This window comes from Choloepus didactylus, chromosome 2, assembly GCF_015220235.1.
Source record: "Choloepus didactylus isolate mChoDid1 chromosome 2, mChoDid1.pri, whole genome shotgun sequence".
NCBI classification, from domain to species: domain Eukaryota; kingdom Metazoa; phylum Chordata; class Mammalia; order Pilosa; family Megalonychidae; genus Choloepus; species Choloepus didactylus.
This window is the reverse complement of record NC_051308.1, coordinates 220,765,819-220,786,348: the sequence shown is the minus strand read 5'-3', so window position 1 is coordinate 220,786,348 and position 20,530 is coordinate 220,765,819. Positions and strand designations below refer to the sequence as shown.

General features: G+C 49.2%; 2 protein-coding genes across 13 annotated transcripts in view; one reads left to right on the top strand and one right to left on the bottom strand.

Moving 5' to 3' along the window:
* MECR (mitochondrial trans-2-enoyl-CoA reductase) overlaps nt 1–8,325 on the bottom strand; it is a 39,331-nt gene extending 31,006 nt beyond the window's left edge. For 3 of the 7 annotated variants that reach the window (XM_037827947.1, XM_037827950.1, XM_037827948.1), the window contains exon 1: nt 8,112–8,324. In XM_037827947.1, the coding sequence (XP_037683875.1) occupies nt 8,112–8,287 (176 nt within the window). In that variant the 5' untranslated portion in view covers nt 8,288–8,324. Of the gene's footprint in view, nt 1–8,111 lie in introns of all 7 variants that reach the window. The other 4 variants (XM_037827946.1, XM_037827943.1, XM_037827944.1 and 1 more) reach the window with 3 other exon arrangements.
* Nucleotides 8,326–14,360: 6,035 nt separating this feature from the next.
* PTPRU (protein tyrosine phosphatase receptor type U) overlaps nt 14,361–20,530 on the top strand; it is a 99,496-nt gene continuing 93,326 nt past the window's right edge. For 3 of the 6 annotated variants that reach the window (XM_037827942.1, XM_037827935.1, XM_037827933.1), the window contains exon 1: nt 14,361–14,540. In XM_037827942.1, the coding sequence (XP_037683870.1) occupies nt 14,468–14,540 (73 nt within the window). In that variant the 5' untranslated portion in view covers nt 14,361–14,467. The remainder of the gene's footprint in view (nt 14,541–20,530) is intronic. The other 3 variants (XM_037827937.1, XM_037827936.1, XM_037827934.1) reach the window with 1 other exon arrangement.

Sequence of the window (20,530 nt, the reverse complement as noted above, 5' to 3'; positions counted from 1 at the left end):
GTTCTCAGTTCTTTGACGGAGGGTAATACACTAGAAAGAGCATGGATTTAGAGATAAACAAACAGTCTTGGGTTGGCATCCTGTCTTGGTCATTTACTAGCTAGATGAGCCTCAGAATACTCATCTATAAAATGAGGATACTATTAGAACCCAGCTGAAGGGATTAGAGTTAATGTACATAAAGCATTTACTAAGTACCTGATACACAGGAGATGCTGAAAAATGGCAGCTGATATCAGCAGCGGGAATATCCAAGGAAACCTTTGAAACAATTAGCTGGCTATACTTCTGAAAGGAACCATTGAATCACTGAAAGGAAGATAGCACTTTTTGGAAATCTCAAGTGAATTTAATTTAACAAACATTGACTGATGGTCCTACTAAGTGCCAGAGGTACTGTGCCTAGGGGTTTAAAGATGACTAAAATAAAATCCCCTGCCTGGGAGCTTGGGTGAGTGGGAACCCAGCTGTGGAAACACTGGGAGAAGGAATATAATACAGGCAGACTCAAGGTGCTAAAGTTGACTGACAGTGCCTAACCTTGCTGGGAGGAAGAAAACAGGGTTAAAAAATGGTCTTTGGAAGAAGTGATACCTTAGCATTACAGGAATTGATTGGGTGGAGCCAGTAAGGAAGCAAGGCATTATTGCTGGAGGGAATGGCAAATAATTTGACCTGACAGTAGGCTCAGCAAGAGATGTAGTCAGAGTTGGAGCTGTGGGAAGGGAGAGAAGGATCTGATAACCTGAAAGGGACAATGATGACTCTTGGGCGGAGGAAGCAGGAAGCCTTTGATGGCTCCCGGCTTCTGGCTTGGGCAAGTGGATGCTGAGACAGGGAGGAAGGTAGAGCACGTCGGGAGTGAGAGGGAGGTGACATACATGAAGTCCTAAGCAGGGAACCTGAAGCAGGGATACAGAGAAGAGGATGCTTATTCTGGGTAATTAAATGACAACTAACACTGAGTAAGCTCCAGGCATTGTGCTTAGCATTTTATATACACGACAAATTTAATCCTCAAAACACCTATGTGGAGAGTATCATCACAGACACACACATGCCCCATTAACAAATGAAGAAACAGCTCAGAGAAGTTCAGTAACTTGCCTAAGTTTCAAATGTTAGTAAGTAGCAAGATGGATCTTAAGTTTGACTCCAAAGCTCACACTGTTAAACACTGTGCCAGTACCCCCTAAACCGTATGGAATTCTAGTTCTGGGAGATATTATTAGGTATTTTTCCCTGGGGTTAAATACGTTTGGGAAATGCTGCTACTAAACTCCCTTTGTAAGATTCAGATGGCACATGACAACCATGAAGGCTCTGAGAAGTGACTTTGTGTATTCCAGAGATTCCCAGATTTAACTCAGGCTGGGGACACTATTTTCACAGCACATGAACATCATTCCCCCTGGAGAATATCATTCCCTCAAAGAGCAGTTTTGAGAAATGCTGCACTGCGCTAAAAACCGCTCTCAGTTTTCCTTGGTCTTCTGGGGAGCCTAGCTTGCCCTGTGCAAGTTGAGATTCACAGAAGAGGGAGGGAAGGAAAAGTGGGGCAAGGACCAAGCAGGGACAAGGGTCTAAGAGATGGAAAGGTGCAAACACAGGTGGGTGATGGCAGGGGGCAGGCCTGACACATGATGCATGCCTGGCAGAAGGTGTGTTGGTCCAGCTGTGTCGCACGAGGGACACCAGCCCAAGCCTGCCCCAAGGAACGCCATCAATGTCACAGATAAAGCTGTTCCTGCAGACAGTTCTAACAGCGTCATCAAGGATACCATTCTGCCAAGACAGGAAGGAAACCAGGGTCTGAGTCTGAATTCTAGGAGTTGGACCTCTGCTGTAATGCTAGCAATTTCTTCACTATTTTTTTTTTTAATTAAATTCACCAAAGGAACAGATGGCTGTCACAGAGTGCAAATGAGGCACCAAACACAGCCCAGCAAGATCTCAAGTCATTTCCCTGGGACTGTTCATGTCCTTCCCCTGTGAGTCTAACAGGGCTGTGTAACCCAGAGGGAAGCCAGTCTTCAACTGACAGATCCCAGACTGGATAAGGTCACAATACCTCCTTTGAGGCTGAGGTTCTACACCTGTAAGGTTGTATGAAATGCAAGGGAAACAAAAGCAGGCAGAAGAAAGAACTGTTTGAGAAGGGGAAAAAAGAGGCCAGTAGACTGGGGACTGGCTCAGTTATATTTGCCCTCCAAGGGGGCATTACAAGTTTGCTAAGATATCTTTCCCATCTTCCACATTTAATTAGCAACTCTTTGTTCTTATCTTGCATTTTTTACTCAATCACCTCAAATAGGTCAATATCATTTTGAGCAGAAAAAATAGGCAGGGAGAGGTAGTCACTGGCCACATGTACTTTCTCATCTGCTCAGTACAGAGAGCCAAGTGTGTACCTCCCATCGTGGGGCACTGGGTAAAGGAAACCAATACTTTACATGGCTTTCCCAAGTCTGACTGCAGTCCCCTTGGTCACGAACAAGCTGTCCTCTGTGATTTAGTGAAATGTCTGGCATGCCGGGAACACTGTTCTGGGGTGTGATTAATAATTAATACACAAGGCACAACTGGGCAATTGTAAAGGAATGAAGTGTCTTGGCTCACAGCTTGTAACAGCTCACCCCCCAGGAGGGGATGCTGGAGGCCTCAACTTGTGGGGTTCTGAGGGACAGCTCCTTTCCCAGAGCAAAGCCTACTTGTTCCACGTCAGTTGGTGTGCCACGCATACCCACCTCCCTTCTTGTGCCTCTTTGGCTTCCCTGCCTTGCAGTAATCCTGCCTTCCCACCCTTCAGGATATATCTTTTTGCTTACTAGTGCAATCATTTTGAACTGAGGGGAATCAGAGACTTAGGGTAACTTCTGCAAGTCTCTAGGCAGGGTTGGCAAACAAACAAACAAACAAACAAAAACCATTCCCTACCTTCTGAATTCCCTGAGTTCCTTCAACTACGATTACCAGAAACCTTGCAAGACCCTTGCAAGTCCTCCATCACTGACTTCAGGGAAACCCTGCTTGGAGGGAGTCGCAGTCTCTGCTGCTTAGTTTGCTGAGGCCTAACTCTTCTTGTTCCAGAGGGCAAGACTGGGCCACTGCAGGGGGCGGAGTCCCTGCCTGCAGCTGCTGTTGTCTCCCTGACAGGTACAAAAGAAGCTGCTGACTGTGTAATCAACCAAGGGTAAAGTGGGCCTTTGGTGAAATCTTCTGGCCAAGACCCCAGATTTCTAGCCACACTGTTGCTCCCTGGAGGTTGCTGGAGCAACCACTGGTAAGCAGGCAGACTCATGCTGCTTTAGTTTCATAGAATTGTCGAAGCTGGAAGTACTGGTCCAGGGATTGGAAAGAAGATTCACATCTCCTAACAACTCCTGTGGCTGCATCATCATGTTGAGGAAGTTGAGGCCTCATCTAGTTTAAGTGGGAAAGAGTGTTGTTTGGGGAGCATGGGGGAAAGAGGTGTGTAGATCTTGAGGTATATAAAAAAGGGAGCTATGAAGGTCTGTCACTGGCACAGAAGATGGGGATAACAGCTTGCATGCCTATATTTACCACTGCTGACCTTGGTCAACCCTTGGTTATCAAGGAATAACAGAAGAGAACGTAGACTGGAGTGAATTCCTCGCTCTGATTACTGGCAGAATTGGGACTGGAACCCAGGTCACCTGGTCCCCAGGATAATGCTCTTGCAGGTGGCCCCAGTGGAGCATCCTGAGCCAGTCTAACCTTGTGTCATCTTTGTTTCTCCTTCTTTAAAAAGAGGACCCCTCCCACCCACCCAAGGTAGGAAAGGCTTGGAACCATACCAGAGGACTGCAGTAGCTGCTAGGAGACAGCCAGACTGTAATAATAACTTGGAGTTGCACTGGGTGGCAGCATTCCTCCTAGGAGTGCTGGATGTGGGGGAAACCCCCCACCCCCGACTATTGTGCAATTCCTCAGAGGTGTACTTGCCAAGTTCCACTCTCTCAGGCAAGAGGAAACTAGGGTAGATGGCCTTGCCCCAAACTCCACAGTTCAGTGGTAAAATCTAGAAGGAAGAGTGTCCAAACATACAGGATGTGGGACCTGGCTTGAGTTTCAATCTTGTGTCCTTGGGCAAGTCCCCTCTGAGCCTCAGTTTCAGCAGATTCCTTTCTCACAGGATGACAGTTGGGTGCATAGGAAGCACTCAATAAATATTAACCAGATATACCACGTTTTTCTCTTGTCCCCGAGTCTTCGCACATACAGACTTCTGATTGGAACATTTCTATACTTTCCACACACAACACCCACCCCACCTCCTGGGGGATGCAACTTAAGACTTAGCATTCTCTGGTCACCCCCTGCAGGGATGTGGCACCCTCTTCTATGTGTCCACAGCACTCTGAACATACCCTACCATAGCACTTACCTCCATGGACTACAGGTGCCCAACTCCTGAACTAGACTGTAAGTTCCTTAAGGGCAAAGATCACATATTATCCATCTCTGCTCCCTCACTGCCTAGCACTTATAGGCCTTCAATGAATAAATACTAACTAACTGATTAATATATCAATGAATTCTGTTCCCATTCCATTCATACCCACAATAAAGAGCTCCAGGCAACTTAAAACAAAACAAAAAGCAGAAAACAAAATTCCAGTTCTTAACAGAGCACCAAATCATATTTTTTCCCCCAAAGTACTATAATTCTGGCTTAAAACCAAGTCATCTGCATAGTTTTGGTTTTAAACAGACAACCATTTTAAACACTGGTATCTAAAAAGAAGAAATTCCCTGAGGGTAAACAGTGTCCTACAGTGAGAACTCACCACCTATACAACCTGAGTTCCCACCACTTGCTCCCCAAAGTTCTGCGTGGCCTAAGACAGAATGGGTATGTGTCCAAGGGCTCCACAGCTTAGTTTCAGGAACTCATTTAGTACTAGCAGCAGGCAGGTGAGAAAGTCATGATGATCAGGATGCTGTTTTATGAAAGCTTAAGGATCCAGAAAAGGGAAGGAGATAGAGGAAAGTATTTCTATTTTCTTCCCCAGGGTGGGACTGCCCTTTCTGAGAAGAGTAGACTCGGAGTCACCTGAATGACTATACTTATGTCTTCTGTTTTGACCCATCATATTACCAATTTTATACCTCAACTCATTCTCAAAAGAAGATTTGAAAAGACTGGCATTGTTTCTTCAGGTGTATGTCTACATCGAGGAATTTTAATAACAAAGGGGCATCTTGTATGATTTTGGAGAAATGACTTTTGGCCTTCTCAAGTCTCAGTTCCCTTATTTGTAAAACATGATTTTTAAATTTCATAATATATGTAAAGAACTTAGCCCAATGCCTGCCACATAGTAGATGTACAGTAAATGAGAGCTGTTTTCACCATAAGACCTGGAGAATAGCAAAATCCTGCAAGGGGTTCCAGGGAACTATCTGATAGAGAATCCAGAACTCTCTACAAGGGATAATGGTCATGAGGACCTCTGAGATTTCTAGAATGTTTGTCATTCTCTCCTGTACAGTCTTAATTCATTCAATCAGCAATTAATAATTCTTTAAATGAAAAAGACCAAAGTGCTTTTTTAGTGGAGCCCATTTTATGGGGAGGGGAGAGAAACTTCAAGTCAGAGGAAAATAGCTTAGTAGAGAAAATAGCTGGAATGTTTTGGGGACATTCTGAATGTGAATAGGAGCTACCTAGAGGCCTTAGAGTTTCATGACATCTCAGGTCTGGGCAGATCTAGATGCACTATACTGTGTAGACTGACCTCATCCTTCCCTCCGGCTCCCAGAGCTCTGGCCCACAGTGCAAGTATCACAAAACTCACCAGTGTGGGGAATGTATGGACTCTGGGGAGTTCCACGACCCTACCTGGTGTAACTGGGATGTGTAAAGGACACTTGATTCTTTCTGTGCCAGTGTGGAAACCCTAACCCTCCTAAGACATGACTACAAGGAAGAGAATCCCAGCCTCTGACCTCAGTCCACACACGGACAAGTTAAGTCACCTGAAAGTGGGTCAGAAAGGAAAGTTTCCTTTCTGAGGCAGAGAGAGAACTACTGCTTGCTTGACAATCTGTATCCACAGGGCAGTGGTTCTCAACCCTGGCTTGGGGATCAGAGTCACGTGAAGAGCTTTAAAAACCACATATGCTCAGGAGGTCCCTGGACTTATTAAGTACCTCAGGGGTGGGGCCTGAGAACCTGTAGTCTCTAAAAGAACCACAGGTGACTGAGATGTGAAGCCAAGGTTGAACACAATGCTATGCAGAAGTTTCAAGGTTTGAACTTCTGGGAAATTACTTAGACCAGTTTTGTTTCAGCTTCCCTGGTTCTCTAAAAGGAGGGAACCAGTCAGGAGAAGCTGTCCTCAGCTCTGTCAGAGAAACACCCTTTCCTCTCCTGCCTAACCCTCTGCCACCCTTCCTCGGGTCCCCAGATATCTAAGATGCCCTCCTCATCACCATATACCTCATTCTTCTCTTCTTTTAAAAACAAGCACAGTAACAACTCAATAAAAGGTGCTCTTACTGAAATTAGATTCCGGTTGAACTAACATTTTTGGAGCAACTGTTTCATGGTGGGTCCTGTATTAGACATATAAATTACAAGCCTTATAAGCATTAAACCATCAACCCATTTAGGTGCCTTCCTGGAAATGGAGGGGTGCTTCTCAGAGCTTTACCAGCTCACTACAGCAGAGTCCTCGGGGAGATGTCTTCCCAACCCAGTGATTCATCATCTATGATCAACATGCAATTTGGGGATTACTGACTGATGTGTCGTCTCAGTCTTCTTCCCAATTGCTCTAATGGTATATGTGACCAGGCTGAGTGCATGACCTTCAATCTATTGGAGGTTTATCCTCTCCAGCTGTTAAAACATCTAGCCTGTATTTTAACCATTAAAATAATCCATGTTTGCCTGTCCTTTGGAAAACACTCAAGCTATTTGCTGGAAATCAAAGCAGAGGTGTAAAGAAGGAAAAGCAGGTGCTTGTAGGTGGAGAGCATTAGACTGATCTCATCTCATCAGCACTATGACCTATGCCTGTATTGTCTCCTTTTGGATGAAGAAATTGAGGCTTAGAGAACCTAAGTAACTTGCCAAACACACAGTGTAAGATAGGGATTTGACCTGATTCCCAGACCAGTGCTTTTGTCTTAGCTCCACTCCAGTAGCCCCACTAGTCCTTCGGAATGGCTAGAGCTATTTATTTATATGCAGATTTATACTGGTTGACAATTCACATACTATTTTTATCAGCCACATGCAAAAATCATGGATTAAGACCCAACAGAATTTTAGGAGGACACAGTCACACAAGTAATGAGGGCTCAGAGTGACTTGTCCAAGATCAAACAGCTTCTAAGAGGCTGAGCATTGGACCTTAGGTTAGTATGGCTCCAAAATCAGAGTTCTTTTTTTTTTTTTTTTTTTTTTTTTTAACTACTCCAAAGGAAGGTGCATTTACAATGCAGTGGAGAGGAAATCACAGGAGTAAGAGTCAGGAGCCTTGGGTTCTTTAGCCATATTGCTTCAGACAAGTGACTTGCCCTCTGCAAAATGGAAACAATGATCTCTGGCCTACTTTACTGAGAGGTGAGGTTCCAAATACAATAATGGAGGTTAAAACATCCTGAAGATCTCTTCCATGGATGCAGGGGATTACAGAAACAAAAAAATAATAGAGGGTAAGAACTCAGGCAGGTCAGTCAGTCGGACCCGGGTTCAAACGCTGACTCTGCCACTGTCTGTGTAACCTAGGGCAAGTGATTTTACCTTTCTTATCCCTCAGTTGTCAACTACAAAATGTGGATAAATCAGTTACTTAACATCAATTGGGGGCACCTATATAAACGAGACTACCTGACATGTGGTACTCGATCACTACATGTCAGCCATTATTATTTCAATTGCCAACATTATAATTGTGCCCCTCAGTCTGCAGCCACCTAAAGGTACGAACTTTTTGAGCTGTCAAATGCTCTCTGGGCTTCAGTTTCGGCCTTACCCTACTCCGCCCCTTCTTCGGATCCTGGGTCCCCCTTCCTATCCCCTTTTCTCCCCCTCTAGGGACCCCGGCCCCTTCCCCAGTCTCGGCACTGCCTCTTACTCGACGACCTTGGCTGGATCTCCGTGGTGCGCATAGACCAAGGCCTGGACCCGGGAGGGCTGGGTGGATGCGGAGTAGGAGGAGGCGGTCGGCCCATGGCGGCCCGAACCGGGTAGAACCAACCGCAGTGGCCGAGCCTGGGCTCTAGCCCAGTACTGTGTGCTGCACACCCACATGCTCCTTTCCGGTAAAACAGAGCCGGGCGCCCGGGAAACGTCATCCTCCCGCGACCGCGCGCCTGCGCCCCGCCTTCCGTCCCGCCCCCAGACGAAACCCCGCCTACGATCCCGCCCATTGCTGTTTTTAAATGGCTTTCTTCCATCGCACCCCACGCGGTGGCGCTTCGGGAGACACCTTGGGGAGACGAAGAGGGAAGTGGAGGCATCTAAGGGAATGGCGAGATTACGAGCCAGCCAAAGCTGCTCTACCAACCAGGAGAGTCTGGATCTGTCCTAAAAAGTGTGCCTACACCCAGGCCTGTGGTTTGGTGTTTGGTTTTGGGTCATTTACTCTCCTCTGGCCATAGTTTCCCCTTCTTGCTGCCATTTGAATGCTCACTGTGTTAGACCCTTTATAGGCATTATCACATTTAATCTCCACTACCCTGTAAGGGCATAGGGAGACAAAGCCTGCTTTCCTACACTGAATAGGGTGTAAACTGATAAGGAGGCAGGAATACTGGGCTTGGAGTTAGAGGATTTGGGTTCAAAGCCTAGCCCTGACCCTTCCTAGCTGGGTCACCTTGGGCAAGTGACTAAAACTCAATCTGTTTCTCACCTCTACACGGGGATAATATTCCTCCTTCAAGGAGGAGTGGATGAAACAATAGATTAATGTTATCATGGACATGAGAGCACTTTGTATAAACTTAAGTGTGTTCAGATATAAGGGAGAAATCACAAAGAGGAGACCCCTTCTCGAAATGCTCCCAGTCTACAAAGAGATTAGATGGGACAATGAAGTGCTTTGTAAAAAGGTGTAGCCCAGTAAAGAAGCTAGATCTTATTTTTAGGGGAGGGAACACATGAATGTAAAAAACTAGAATCCCAGTTAAACATAAAAGTATGACAGAGTAAACTGCTGAAATCTGAAGGAGAAGGGATGGGGGGTGTGGGGCTTTTAGAGGAGGTGCTATTGGAGCCAGTCCTGTGACTCTCAATCTTCAGTGTCCAGAAAAATCACCTGAGGCCCCTCTTGAGCTCTACTGAATTGGAATCTTGGGAGGTGTCCAGGAAGTTCCATTTCTTACAAGCCCCCAAGAATATTCTGATGCATGTGACCCAGGGAACAGGCTTTGAGAAACACTGAGCCTGTGCTTTGAAAGAAAAGGAAGATTTTCTTTCTCTGGATTGTATTGACCTGTTGTTTTTGGTTTGTGTTCTCTCTGAGAAAGAGAGGACAGCAAAGTGCTGTGATTAAGGGTGTGGGAGCTGGACTTGGGCAAACCTGACTTTGAATCCTGGCTCTGCCATTTTTTAGCTATTTGATCTTGGTCTCTCTGCATCTCCATTTCCTTATCCTTAAAATGGGGGGTGGGGTGGATAATGGTACCTGTTTAAAGCTTGATACTTGACAAGGTTATTCACTTGAAGCATTTAGCACAATTCTTGGTACATGGAAGCATCTGATAATTGTTACCAGGGGTTCATTGTGAAGATTAAATGAGAAATAGCACACGTAAAACACTCAGGCTAGTGTCGGGCTCATGGTAAGTGCTCAATAAATGTCAGCGCTTGTTTTCCTTTTCCTTTTTTATTGGGTTAACATATATACCACATAAAATTTCTCATTTTATCACGTTTAAGTATACAATTCAGTGGTACTAATTATATCCATGATATTGTGCTACCATCACCACCATCCAATTCCAAAACTTTTTTGACACTCCAAATAGAAATTCTGTATTCAATAAGCAAAAATAACCCATCCTTCTCACCTCCTTCCACCCCTCCCGGTTCCTGGTAACTTGTAATCTACTTTCTGTCTCTATGAATTTACATACGCTAGGCACTTCATATAAGTGGAATCATATGACATTTGTCTTTTGAATCTGGTTTATTTTATTCAACATGATGTCTTCAAAGTTCATTGATGTTGTGGCAGGTATCAGAACTTCATTCCTTTTTATAGCTGAATAATATTCTACTGGATGGCTATAACACATTTTGTTTATCCATTTCTCTATTGATGGACACTTGGGTTGCTTCCACATTTTGGCTAATGTGAATAATGCTGCTATCACTGCTTGTTTTTATCACTAGAGAATAACCTGGTGGGGGAAGGGCTTGGTATTACAGTTATGCATTCACACACACACACACACACACACACACGACCCTATCCTGCTCACCACCTATTTTCACAGTGACACACAGGCCTACTTTTACTAGGAGGTATACAGTAACCCTCTGTTGGAAGTCTTTCTAGGTGACAATCAGCTGCTGATATCATCTTCCCTACCAAATTGGTTCCTTCTCCGGAATTACCTGAGTAGTCTAGCCAGGAAGCTTAGAGAATCATCTAGCAGGTCTCCCTCCTCAGTACTGGAATTTATTCCCTCCTCTATACCTATAGCCCTCACCTTCAGTCCAGGCCATCAGCTCTTGTTAGAACTATGACAATAGCCTTCTTACTAACTGGGATCCTTTCCCTGCATCTCTCCATCCCCAGTTCCTCCTTTCCCAGGCCTCCACAATGATTTGTTTTTCTTAACAGAAAGATCAGATTTTGTCTTTTCTTTGCTTAAAGCTCTTCCATGTCTACCTCTCCCCAGTGCTTAGGGAGAGACCGAAGCCACAGTGCATTATAGAACACAATAAACTATTGATATATGAAATTTAAAATAGTGGGAAAAAAAACAAAAAAAACTATGATTCTATGCTGATTTTATCATTTTCTTACACTATTGGTTTGCACTTAAGGCTTCAGGAAAATATTTGGAGGAAAAGTACCTTAAAACTGAGAAATTCTATTCCTGTAATTTTTAATTATTTTTTTATTTATTGTAATTTAATCTGTCTTCTTGCAAATTAGGAAAAGGTGGCTATCATTTTCATTTAATGGCAGAACCCCTCAGCTTGGCTTGAGGAACACCTGGCTCCCCAAGGGATTGGTTTGAGGACCACTGATCAGGGGTTCAAGTCTAGTTGTCCTGAATTGCATTCAAGATCCTTTGCCCTCTGACCCTCACCCTGTCTTTCCAACTTTATCTCCTGCTCTCAGTCCAAGCACGGCCTACAATCCACCTGCACCTGATACCTGCTTTTCCCAGCACTTCCACGTCCTGTGCTTTTTTTCAGGCTGCTCCTTTGGCCTGAAATGTTCTTCCCTGCTTGCCTATCTGGGAGTTTCCAGGTTCAGTTATCATTTCCTTGATGTTGTTTCCCAACCTCCTGGGGTGAGTCAGCAGATGTTGCCTTTGTGCTGTCCCAGTATTTTCTGGTCTTTAGGACATCACCTCTTATTTATGTGCCCACCTCCTCCTCCAGGCAAGAGTGGAGCCTGTTTGGTTCGTCTGTATGATGCCAGCACCCAATACGAGGCTCAGCAAGAATAGGTGTCATAAATGTTCAATGAGTTGCAGGTAATTGAATTTCCTTGTGACCTGGCACTCACTTTCTGAGGTGCCATCTTCTTTTCTCCAGACCCAAGCAGGTCACTCTGGGCCAGGACCTCTCTTTTCCCTTCCCTCCTCTTTCCAGAATTATGGAGGGTTATAGAGGTTTGAAATTAGAATTTTCTCTTCTATCCACTTGTTGCTGCCTTCTCTTTCACCCTCTAGCATAGTCTCTGCCATCTTTCCCTACACAAAGAGTAGAGAGTTTGGAATCAGTCGAGGGTTTGGACTCGAATCTCAGGTCCACCCTTTACTAGCTGTGTGTCCTTAGCCAAGTGCCTAATGCTCTTTAAGCCTTGGTTTCCAAATCCGTAAAATGGGGTGGATGGTAAACCCCTGCCATGAGGCTCCTGCAAGATTGCTCTGCAAACAGCATTCTTGGCTGCTTCTTTTCCGGTCCACCAGTTTCCTCCCTTTGATTCTCCTTTTCTGGGTAGCTTTCTGTGTCTCTCCTCCTTATTCTGGTGTCTCTCTGTCTCAGTTTCTTCCCCTTCCCTTTACACTGTTTTTGCTTCTGTGTCTCTCTCCCTGTGACTCTCTCTCTATTCAGTTCTCTGTTTCTGGTTCTTGCATGCTCTGTCTCTTTTGGCCCATTACCTGGCTCAGCCTAGAGCTCATCAGCACTCACAAAAGAGGAAAACGAGAGCCTGGGAACCCTCTGCTCTGCTTCCTCCTGGCCCAGGTAACTGTTGGGTGTGCAGAGCCAGTCAGGCCCTGCCCCAGCTGCCCTGACCCCAGGAAGAGGAGGGAGGGCAAAGGGAGTGCCTAGATACAGCTGGAGCCCCTTGGCTCTGTTCAATGTTGCTGCCCAATGTTCAGTCTTCCCATGTCTCTCTGGCCTGAAGAACAAATGCAGCAATGGCCCGTGGGTTCTTCTGCTTCCTCAGTCTGTTCTCCACTGAGCTTCTAGCGGACTTTAAAAGAATCAGAGATCAGAACTTAGTATTCTGCTTATTGCTTCAATGGCTTACCAGTACTTTTAGGGTTTAACCCAAAAGCCCCTTCCTTGCCCACAGTTCTTTGTGTTACCTGCAAGCCCTGCTGACCTCTCTAGCTGAACCTTGTCTCCCCTCTCCCGCCACCCATTCTCCTCTAGCCATCCTGGCCTCCTTGCAATTCCTCATACCACCAGTTCCTGCCTTGGACAGGCTGTCCTCTGGTTGCAGCGTTCCTCTCTGCTGATACAAATTTCTTTCTCATACTTCAGGTCTCAGCTGAAATGTCACCATGTCATCTCCTTAGGGAAGCCCTGTCAGAACACCTTATCTAAAGTAGATCCCTTCTGTACTCTCCCCCCCCCTCATATTCTTTATCACAACATACCACCCATTTCTTTCAGAGTGCATGTCTTGGGTTGTAATTACATATTTATTTGTAAGCTTGTTGTTGGTCTCCCCCCACTCAATTGTAAGCTTTAAGAGGGCAGGAACTAAGTTTGTATTCATTCATTCACTCATTCATTTATTCATTCAGTATTTGTTGAGCACAAACTACATGCCAGAGACAAGGCCCAGGATACAAGACAAAGTTTTTGTCCTTCAGGTGGAGATGGAGACAAATAAACATGTCACATAGTAGGTCCTCTGTTTAAAACTGCAGCAATCCCCTCCCCTTTGCTGCTTTTTTCTATACCCTGTATCACTGTCTCCTATACTGTAGGATTTTGGTTGTTTCATTTGTCTTCCCACTAGAATGTAAGCTTCATGGGTGCCAGGTTTTTTGGCTGCTTTGTACCTCTGCCCTGGCTCATAGTAATTGTTGAATAAATGAATCAATATCCAGTAAACATTTATTGAATGAATGGGTTTCCAGATGGGAGCTTTGCCTCAGCTCCCATTCAGTTCAAGCCAGAAAGCCTTGACTCAAATCCTGGTGCTGCCCTGGACTAGTGCATGCCCTTGGGAAAGTCCCTTCCTTTCTCTGTGCCTTGGTTCTTCAACTGTGTTTTGGGACTTACAAGAGTATATACCTCAGTACAGGGTTATGGTGAGGACTAAATGACTACACGTTGGTAAAGCATATAGAAAGTTCCTGGCGTCACATAGTAAGGGAGGGCAAGTTTGCAGGTCATTGTAAAAGGGTTTGTACTGGATAGAAGCCCAGATATACTTATCCTGTGTTGCCAGAGGGTAGGAGTAGGACCAGTGAGGGAGGCAGCCTCCACGACATGAAAAGGAAGAAATATCTAAACGCTAGGCATCTCCAAGAAACTAATGAGCACTCTCGGTAGGTGATGAGCGCCCTGTCCCCTGGAGGTATGTATGAATGCGCATTTGGAAGGAGCCAGGGTAGAGGGGATTCATGCATCAAATGGGACACAGAGGCCTGATGACCCTGGGTCACTGTTCCTGAGAGCGCCAAGCCGAGATAGGCGTGGGCGGTGAGCGTGCTCACCTGAGAAAGTCGGGCCAGAGCAATGGACCGTGGGCGTCCAGGCCCGGCCGCGGAACCTTCAGGCTGGGTGCAGGGGTGCGGGAGTGGGGGAGGGGCGCGCCCGCCCCGCCGGCGACTGGCCGGGGCAGATGCAAGCGCCGGGGCCAGCAGGGGGCGGTGCGAGACCGCGGATTGCGCGACCCGCCTGACGTCAGCGCCCGGCTCGCTTGGGCTCCCGCTCTGGACTCGGCGCCAGTCCCGCTCCGCGCCGCGCAGCGCCGCTCCGGCTCCAATTCGCCTCGGGCTCGGCTCGGGCTCCGGCAGCGGCGCCCCCCGTGCCGGGCCCCGGGGCAGGCGGCGGCGCGCCATGGCCCGCGCCCAGGCGTTGGTCCTGGCGCTCACCTTCCAGCTCTGCGCGCCTGAGATCGAGACTCCGGCAGGTAAGCGCGCGGCGATCCGACCAAGCTTGTCCCGAGGAGCCCCGGGGCCCGTGGCGTAGCTCGGAAGAAAGTGTGAGTGGTGGGTGACTGGGTGCTCCGAGCGTGTTCCGTGTGTGTATCTGAGTGTTGGATATGCAATCATGTGTGCAGGGTGTTGTGTGTCTGCGAATGTTCTGTGTCCGTGAGTTATATGTGCAAGAAAAGGTACTATGTGTTGTGTGTCTACGAGTATGTTTGGGTGCATGTTGTGTGCATCAAGGCGTTGGGGGTGTTCTGTGTCTAGTGTGTCTGCCAGTGTGTAGTGTTTGTGCGGCCGAGTGGGTTGTGTATCTATTGTGTGTGCATCTGAGTTTGGTTGTGTGGCTGGAGTTGTCTCAGCAAATATGTTGTATTTGTTTACATTTGGTATATGGTAGTCGGGAATGCTGTTTGTTGTGTGTCTGAGAATGTGTTGCGTGTGTGGCCGGGAGTGCTCTGTGCAGTGTGGATCAGGGAGTGTGTGCTTGTGAGATACGTGTACGTGTGTGAAAGCTGGGCATGGGTCCGGAACGTGTGAGTCCGTTCACTGTGTGCGCGATGTGTACGTGTGGGAGTGTCTGGGGTTTGTAGTGTGCGCCGACGTGGGCTGCGTGGGTCCGAGTACATGCCAAGTGTGTCAGGAATGCGTGTGTAGGAGCGAGTCTGGAGCGGATGTGAGTGTGAGTGCGTCCGTGCGTACTGGCTGCGTGTCCGGGAATGTTGCGAGTGTGGTGCGCGCCCGGGCCGTGGCCGTGTGTGTGCCCGGGGCCCCTGGGCCCCTCGAGGTGGCAGTGGCAGTATGTGTGTGTGTGTGCGTGTGTGGCAGCGCCGGGCCGAGCAAGTTGTCGCGGCGGCGCCCCCTCCCCTGTCGGGTCTGGCTTGAGGCTCTGAAGCGAGGAATGAGGGGCCCCGCGGCCGCGGACTCCGACATGTCGGGCTGTTTTGTTGTTTCGCAAGTTCCGAGCGGCGCTGGCGGGCGGCTGATCCGAGGCGGTGCTTGGGCTGCGGGGCCGCTCGGGTCGGTGTGTGTGTGTGTGTGTGTGTGTGTGTGTGTGTGTGAGAGAGAGGGCGCGCCTGGCGGGGGCCCCGCCGAGGGGTCGACGCGGGAGGTGGCCGGGAGGGGCCGGCGGGGGCTCTCCAAGGCCCGGCTGGCGGCCCGGAGGGGAGGGCTGGGCCGGCGGGCGCTCCCGCGGTGGCCCGGCCGCGCAGCTGGACCGAGGGCGGCGAGGCGGGGGCCGGTCCTGGCGGCGGGGCTGCGACGTCGGGGCGCGGGCAAGGCCCGGGTCTCCGCGCGCTCGGCGCCCCCTCCCCTATGGTACCCGAGGAGCCGCGGACGCCAGGGTCTCCCGGGACCCTCCCTACGTCGACTCTGCAACTTTGTGCAACCTCCCCGCCGGCCGGGACCGCGGTGTGTGAGTGTGTGAATATGTGTCTCCGCGCTTGTCTGCTGTGCGATCGCGCTCTCTCTGGGCGTGTTTTGGAGTCTGCTGTCTTTGGGAGTGTGTGTAGACATGTACGCGTGCGTGTGTGTTCGATTATCTGAATGTGTGTTTCTGGAGCTTGCGTCTGTGTGTCCGTGTGCCCATCAGAGTGTGTGTTTTGGACCCTGTGTGTATTGGTGTGTAGCTCTGAGCTGTCCTTTAGGGCGTGTGTTTGTGTGTCCGTGTGTCTGTTCCAACCCCATACCCACGCTCCCTCCCCGAGCAAAACCCCACGTCCCACCCTGGGACCTGTGATCCCACAGCGTTACCCCCTCCAGCGGCGTTCCGCCCGACCTCCCCTTCTCGGGGGCCTCAGCTCCTGCGTCCCCACCAGTTGCGCGGCTCCCGCCCCTGACCCCGGGTGCTGACTGAACCCGAGACGCCCGAGGCGGGGATCCGAGCTCCCGGACGTCGGTCCCCGAGACCGGCCTCCTCTAGATCGACTTTGCGGCCCCGCGCCCCTTGGGGACCCTGGCGTGCGAGCTCCGGAGGCTCCCGCGGTCGCTCTTGCAGCTGGCTCAGCGTTCGGGCCTCGCCCGGCGGCCCCAGGGCCTCTGCGCACAACTTTAGCGTTGTCCTCAGTCCCCATCCCCCCGCCCCTGCCCGCAGCCACTTTGCTCTCCTACCCCACCCTGAGCTCAAAGGGCTCTAAGGTACTCTACGCTCCCCTCCAATTCTCAGCCCCTCCCCCTCACCTTTAATCCCCAAACCTTTACGTTCCCAGAACTCCTGCCAGTTGGGGTAACTGTCAAGAACGGAGGTTTGGGAGTGAGACCTTGAGCAAGTTACTCCCATTCTTGGGGCCTCAGTTTCCCCATTTGTCCTGGGGTAATAATAATGGTATATGATACTTGGTAGAAGTAAGGCTTGGTTTGTGGTGTTGAGAGCTGTTACAGAGTCCCAGAGGCTGTAATCTGGGTTCAAATTCTGCCTCTGCTGCGTGCTGTCTGTGTGATCTTGGGCAAGCCGCTTCACTTCTTAGCCTCTGTTTCCTCATCTGCAAAATGGGGGTGGCTGTGCAGTGGGTAAAGTTCCTGGCAGTCTCGTACTCGTATTTTTAGAGCTTAATTCTGAGGCCCTTAGTAGCAGGCATGGATCACCTCCTGCCCCAATCTGGGTAGAGCCAACCCAGCTTGCTCAATGCCTCCTGAGTCCGACAGGTAAGGGTGGGTGTGTGATGGCATGTCTCTTAGCCATGCAAACTTGGCAGTAATTTATTTTGCTGCGTTCCAGCTCATTTTGTCCTTTTGGTGGCTGGAGTTGTGGACAACAGGAATGAGGGAGAGGCTGCCCAGTGTTTTCAGCTTGGGTAATAAAGGCTTGTCTGGGCAGTCTTCCTTTCTCTCTGGGGCTGGGGGAGGGGACCCCCAGGCATTGGTGAGAGGCGGTTCAGGCTGGGGGCACTGAGCTCCTGGGCAGCCTTCTGCCCGAGTCTGGTGCCAGGGAAAGTCCAGGGTGGGCACTCTGCCATCTTTCTGCCCTCTCATCAATTAAGTTGGGCTTGTGGGATGGTTTTCAAGGCAGGACTGGGTTAGCTAGAGTTGCAGGGGTGCCCTATGCCCCCCCTTTCTCCATGTCCTCTCTCAGGGAGCTGCCTCCAGATGTGTCCTTCCTTGTGCCCTCTCAGGGTTTCTCTTGTTCTCAGGAAGACCCCAGACTCTTCTCTCCATCTCTGTCTTGCTTGTGCCAGGGATCTTCCTAAAACATGTTTTAAAGCCTGGTTTAAAACTCTTTGAAGGCTCTCCATTGCCTTCAGGGTAACTCCCTCTTGGCCAAGTTGCCTGCTTTAGCTCCTGCCTACCTGTCAGCCCCTTACGTGACATTTATCCCTTACGTCCTGCGCTCTGGACAGCCTGACCCACTTCCAATAGCCCCCTAAGTGCCTGTTGCCTGCCATCTCCTCTCTGGGCCTTTGCACAAGCTGTGCTTTCTCTTCCAAACTCTCAAATTCTACCTTTTTGCCTAGTAAACTCCTGCTCCTTGATTGGTCTCAGCTTAGACATCACCTCCTCCCTGGAGCCTTCCCTGATTACTTCCTGCCCTAGTGGATGTTGATTGGAATTTTATGTAGCTTGTAATTAGTTTATTGGTCCTGTCTCCTTTACCAGACCATGAGCTCCATAAGGACAGGAACTGGACATTTAGTTCACCTCTGAAACCTCAGTGACAGACTTAAGGCCCAGCCTTCATGTGCTGGATACATTATATGTGGCATGAAAGAATGAATGAAGTTTAGTGGGTCAAGTTCAGAGCTGCAGTTGCCAGATGGGGGCGCACTGACTCCACTGAAGGTAGGGATTAAAGAACCAGTTTTTCCCTCCAGGAATCTGGAAAATTCTGCTGGGGGATGGTGGTGTGTTGTGAAAAGGCCATATAGAGAGTGTCGTTTGGGAGCTGTGGGTAGGAGAGGTGAAGTGCCTGGCAGAGAGGGAAGGCAGTGAGTCTCCTGCCTGCCAGCCCCTCTCCCAGGCTCCCAGCACTGCCTCCCCCTGTCCTCTAGCCCCTCTCCCAGCAGCTGGCAGGGCCAGTCCAGCCCCCAACCCTGGCCCTTTGTCCTGGAGGCCTTGGCAGTTGGTGAGGCACAGAGTCCCAACTGTCAGTCTGAGCGTCTGTGGGGAGGGAGGGAGGCCCCTGGAGCAGAAGGGAGAGGGGGACTTCTTGGCAGAACACCCTACCCCCCCATCCTCAGTCCCACATTTAGCCAGTGGTGACTGTATTGGACAATGTAGGTAGAGAACTTTCCTTCATTGCAGAAAGTTCCAGTGACAGGACCGGTCCAAAGGTATGAGACTTACAGCATCTTTAGTGAGGTGTGGGCCCCTCATGGATTGGACTTAGTCTGCATGGCAACCACTGAAAAAGGTTTTGTTGAATCCACGTCCCTTCTCCCCAGCATCTAATTTCTTGCCTGGACTATTTGCAATAGCCCCTTCCTTGGTTTCCATTCTGCCACCAGCCTCTTGCTCTCCAATCCTTCCACCACCCTGTGACCAGAATGACCTTTCTAAGGCAGACATAGGATGCTGCCACTCCCTTGCCCCAAGGTGAAGGCTCCCAAGCATCCAGGAGATAAAACCCAAACTCTGATGCAGCAGTCTACCCAGCTGTTGCTTTTTGCAACACCTTCGTGTGATGACTCTCTCCCCGTCATTCCACTCCTCTCTAGTCCACTTGATGACACAGGGTCACCAAAAAATTTGCTGCTCCCCAAACCTGCCATTTCCTTTCATGTCTTCGTACCTTTACGTGTGCTGCTCTGTCTGCCAAGAATGCCCACCCCACCCTTCTCACCTTGTGAGGGCCTGTCTGCTGGCTCAGCCTTCAGAGTCTAGCTCTGATGTCATTGCCCCAGTGAAGACTTCCTGGACCCCTCCCAGCCCAGTTGGTCAGATTCCCCCTAGAAGGCACCTATGAGAGTGTGCTGTAGCCATGTTGCAGCCTCCTTCCCTGACTAGGTTGGGAGCCCCTTAGGGCTGGGCTTCATCTTAGTCACCTCCGTGTCCCCAGGACCTTGTCCATGGCAGGTGCCCATAAGTGTTTTCATTGCTGTGAACCCCCAGATACACAGGGAAGGGGGGGAAGGGTGGAGGGGCTGGAGGGGGGCTCTGGAGGGCAGTGGGGGTGGGGATGCCCTTTGGGTAGCCCTGGGCAGGGGCTGCAATTACCTGTTGGGGTACACAACTCAGGAGAAGTTGTTACTGGGTGCAAAACCCCAGGACCTAGAGGCAAATCACAACGGATGAGCAGAATGGGGATTTAGAGGGACAGGTGTGGAGTTTGAGGGCAGAAGCTGGGGTGGGGGTCGGTGAGTGGAGTGGTGGGGCAGGGTGGAAGGATTGGGATAGGAAGTTGGGAAGCGGTGTAGTTGGGGACATTTGATGGGCAGGGTCACAGAAGGGGGTGGGGTGACAGCTGGGGATAAAGATAAATCTGGCGAATGGGGACAGCTGGTGGTTGGGGGGACAATGGAGGATGAGGGATTGACCATAGGATGGGGACAGCTGGGGTTTAGGGGGGACAGCTGGGGATGAAGAGACAACTGGTATTGGGGGACAACTGGGGCTTGGGAGACAAATGGGGATGGAGAGAACAGGGAGATACATGACAGCTAGGGGATGAGAAGTGACAACAGGGTGTCAGAAACCTATCTGGGCAGGATAAGTGGGTCTCAGCTGAGAGAGTGAGAAATAACATTGCTCAGAACATGTGTGTGTGTGCACATGTTTGTATGTGTATACCTTTGTGGCTGTCCATGTGTGTGAATGTGTTTGTACCTAGAGTGTGATGGTTAAGAGCATGGGCACAGGAATCAGACTACCTGGGTTGTAATCTTGGCTCCTGCACTTACTAGCACGTAACACTGAGCAAATTACTTAACCTCTCTGGGTCTCAGTTTTCTCATTTGGGAAATGGGCATAGTAGTAGAATCCGCTTCATGGAGTTGTGAAGATATATGTATATATGTTATGTATATAGACATATAAAGTTTAG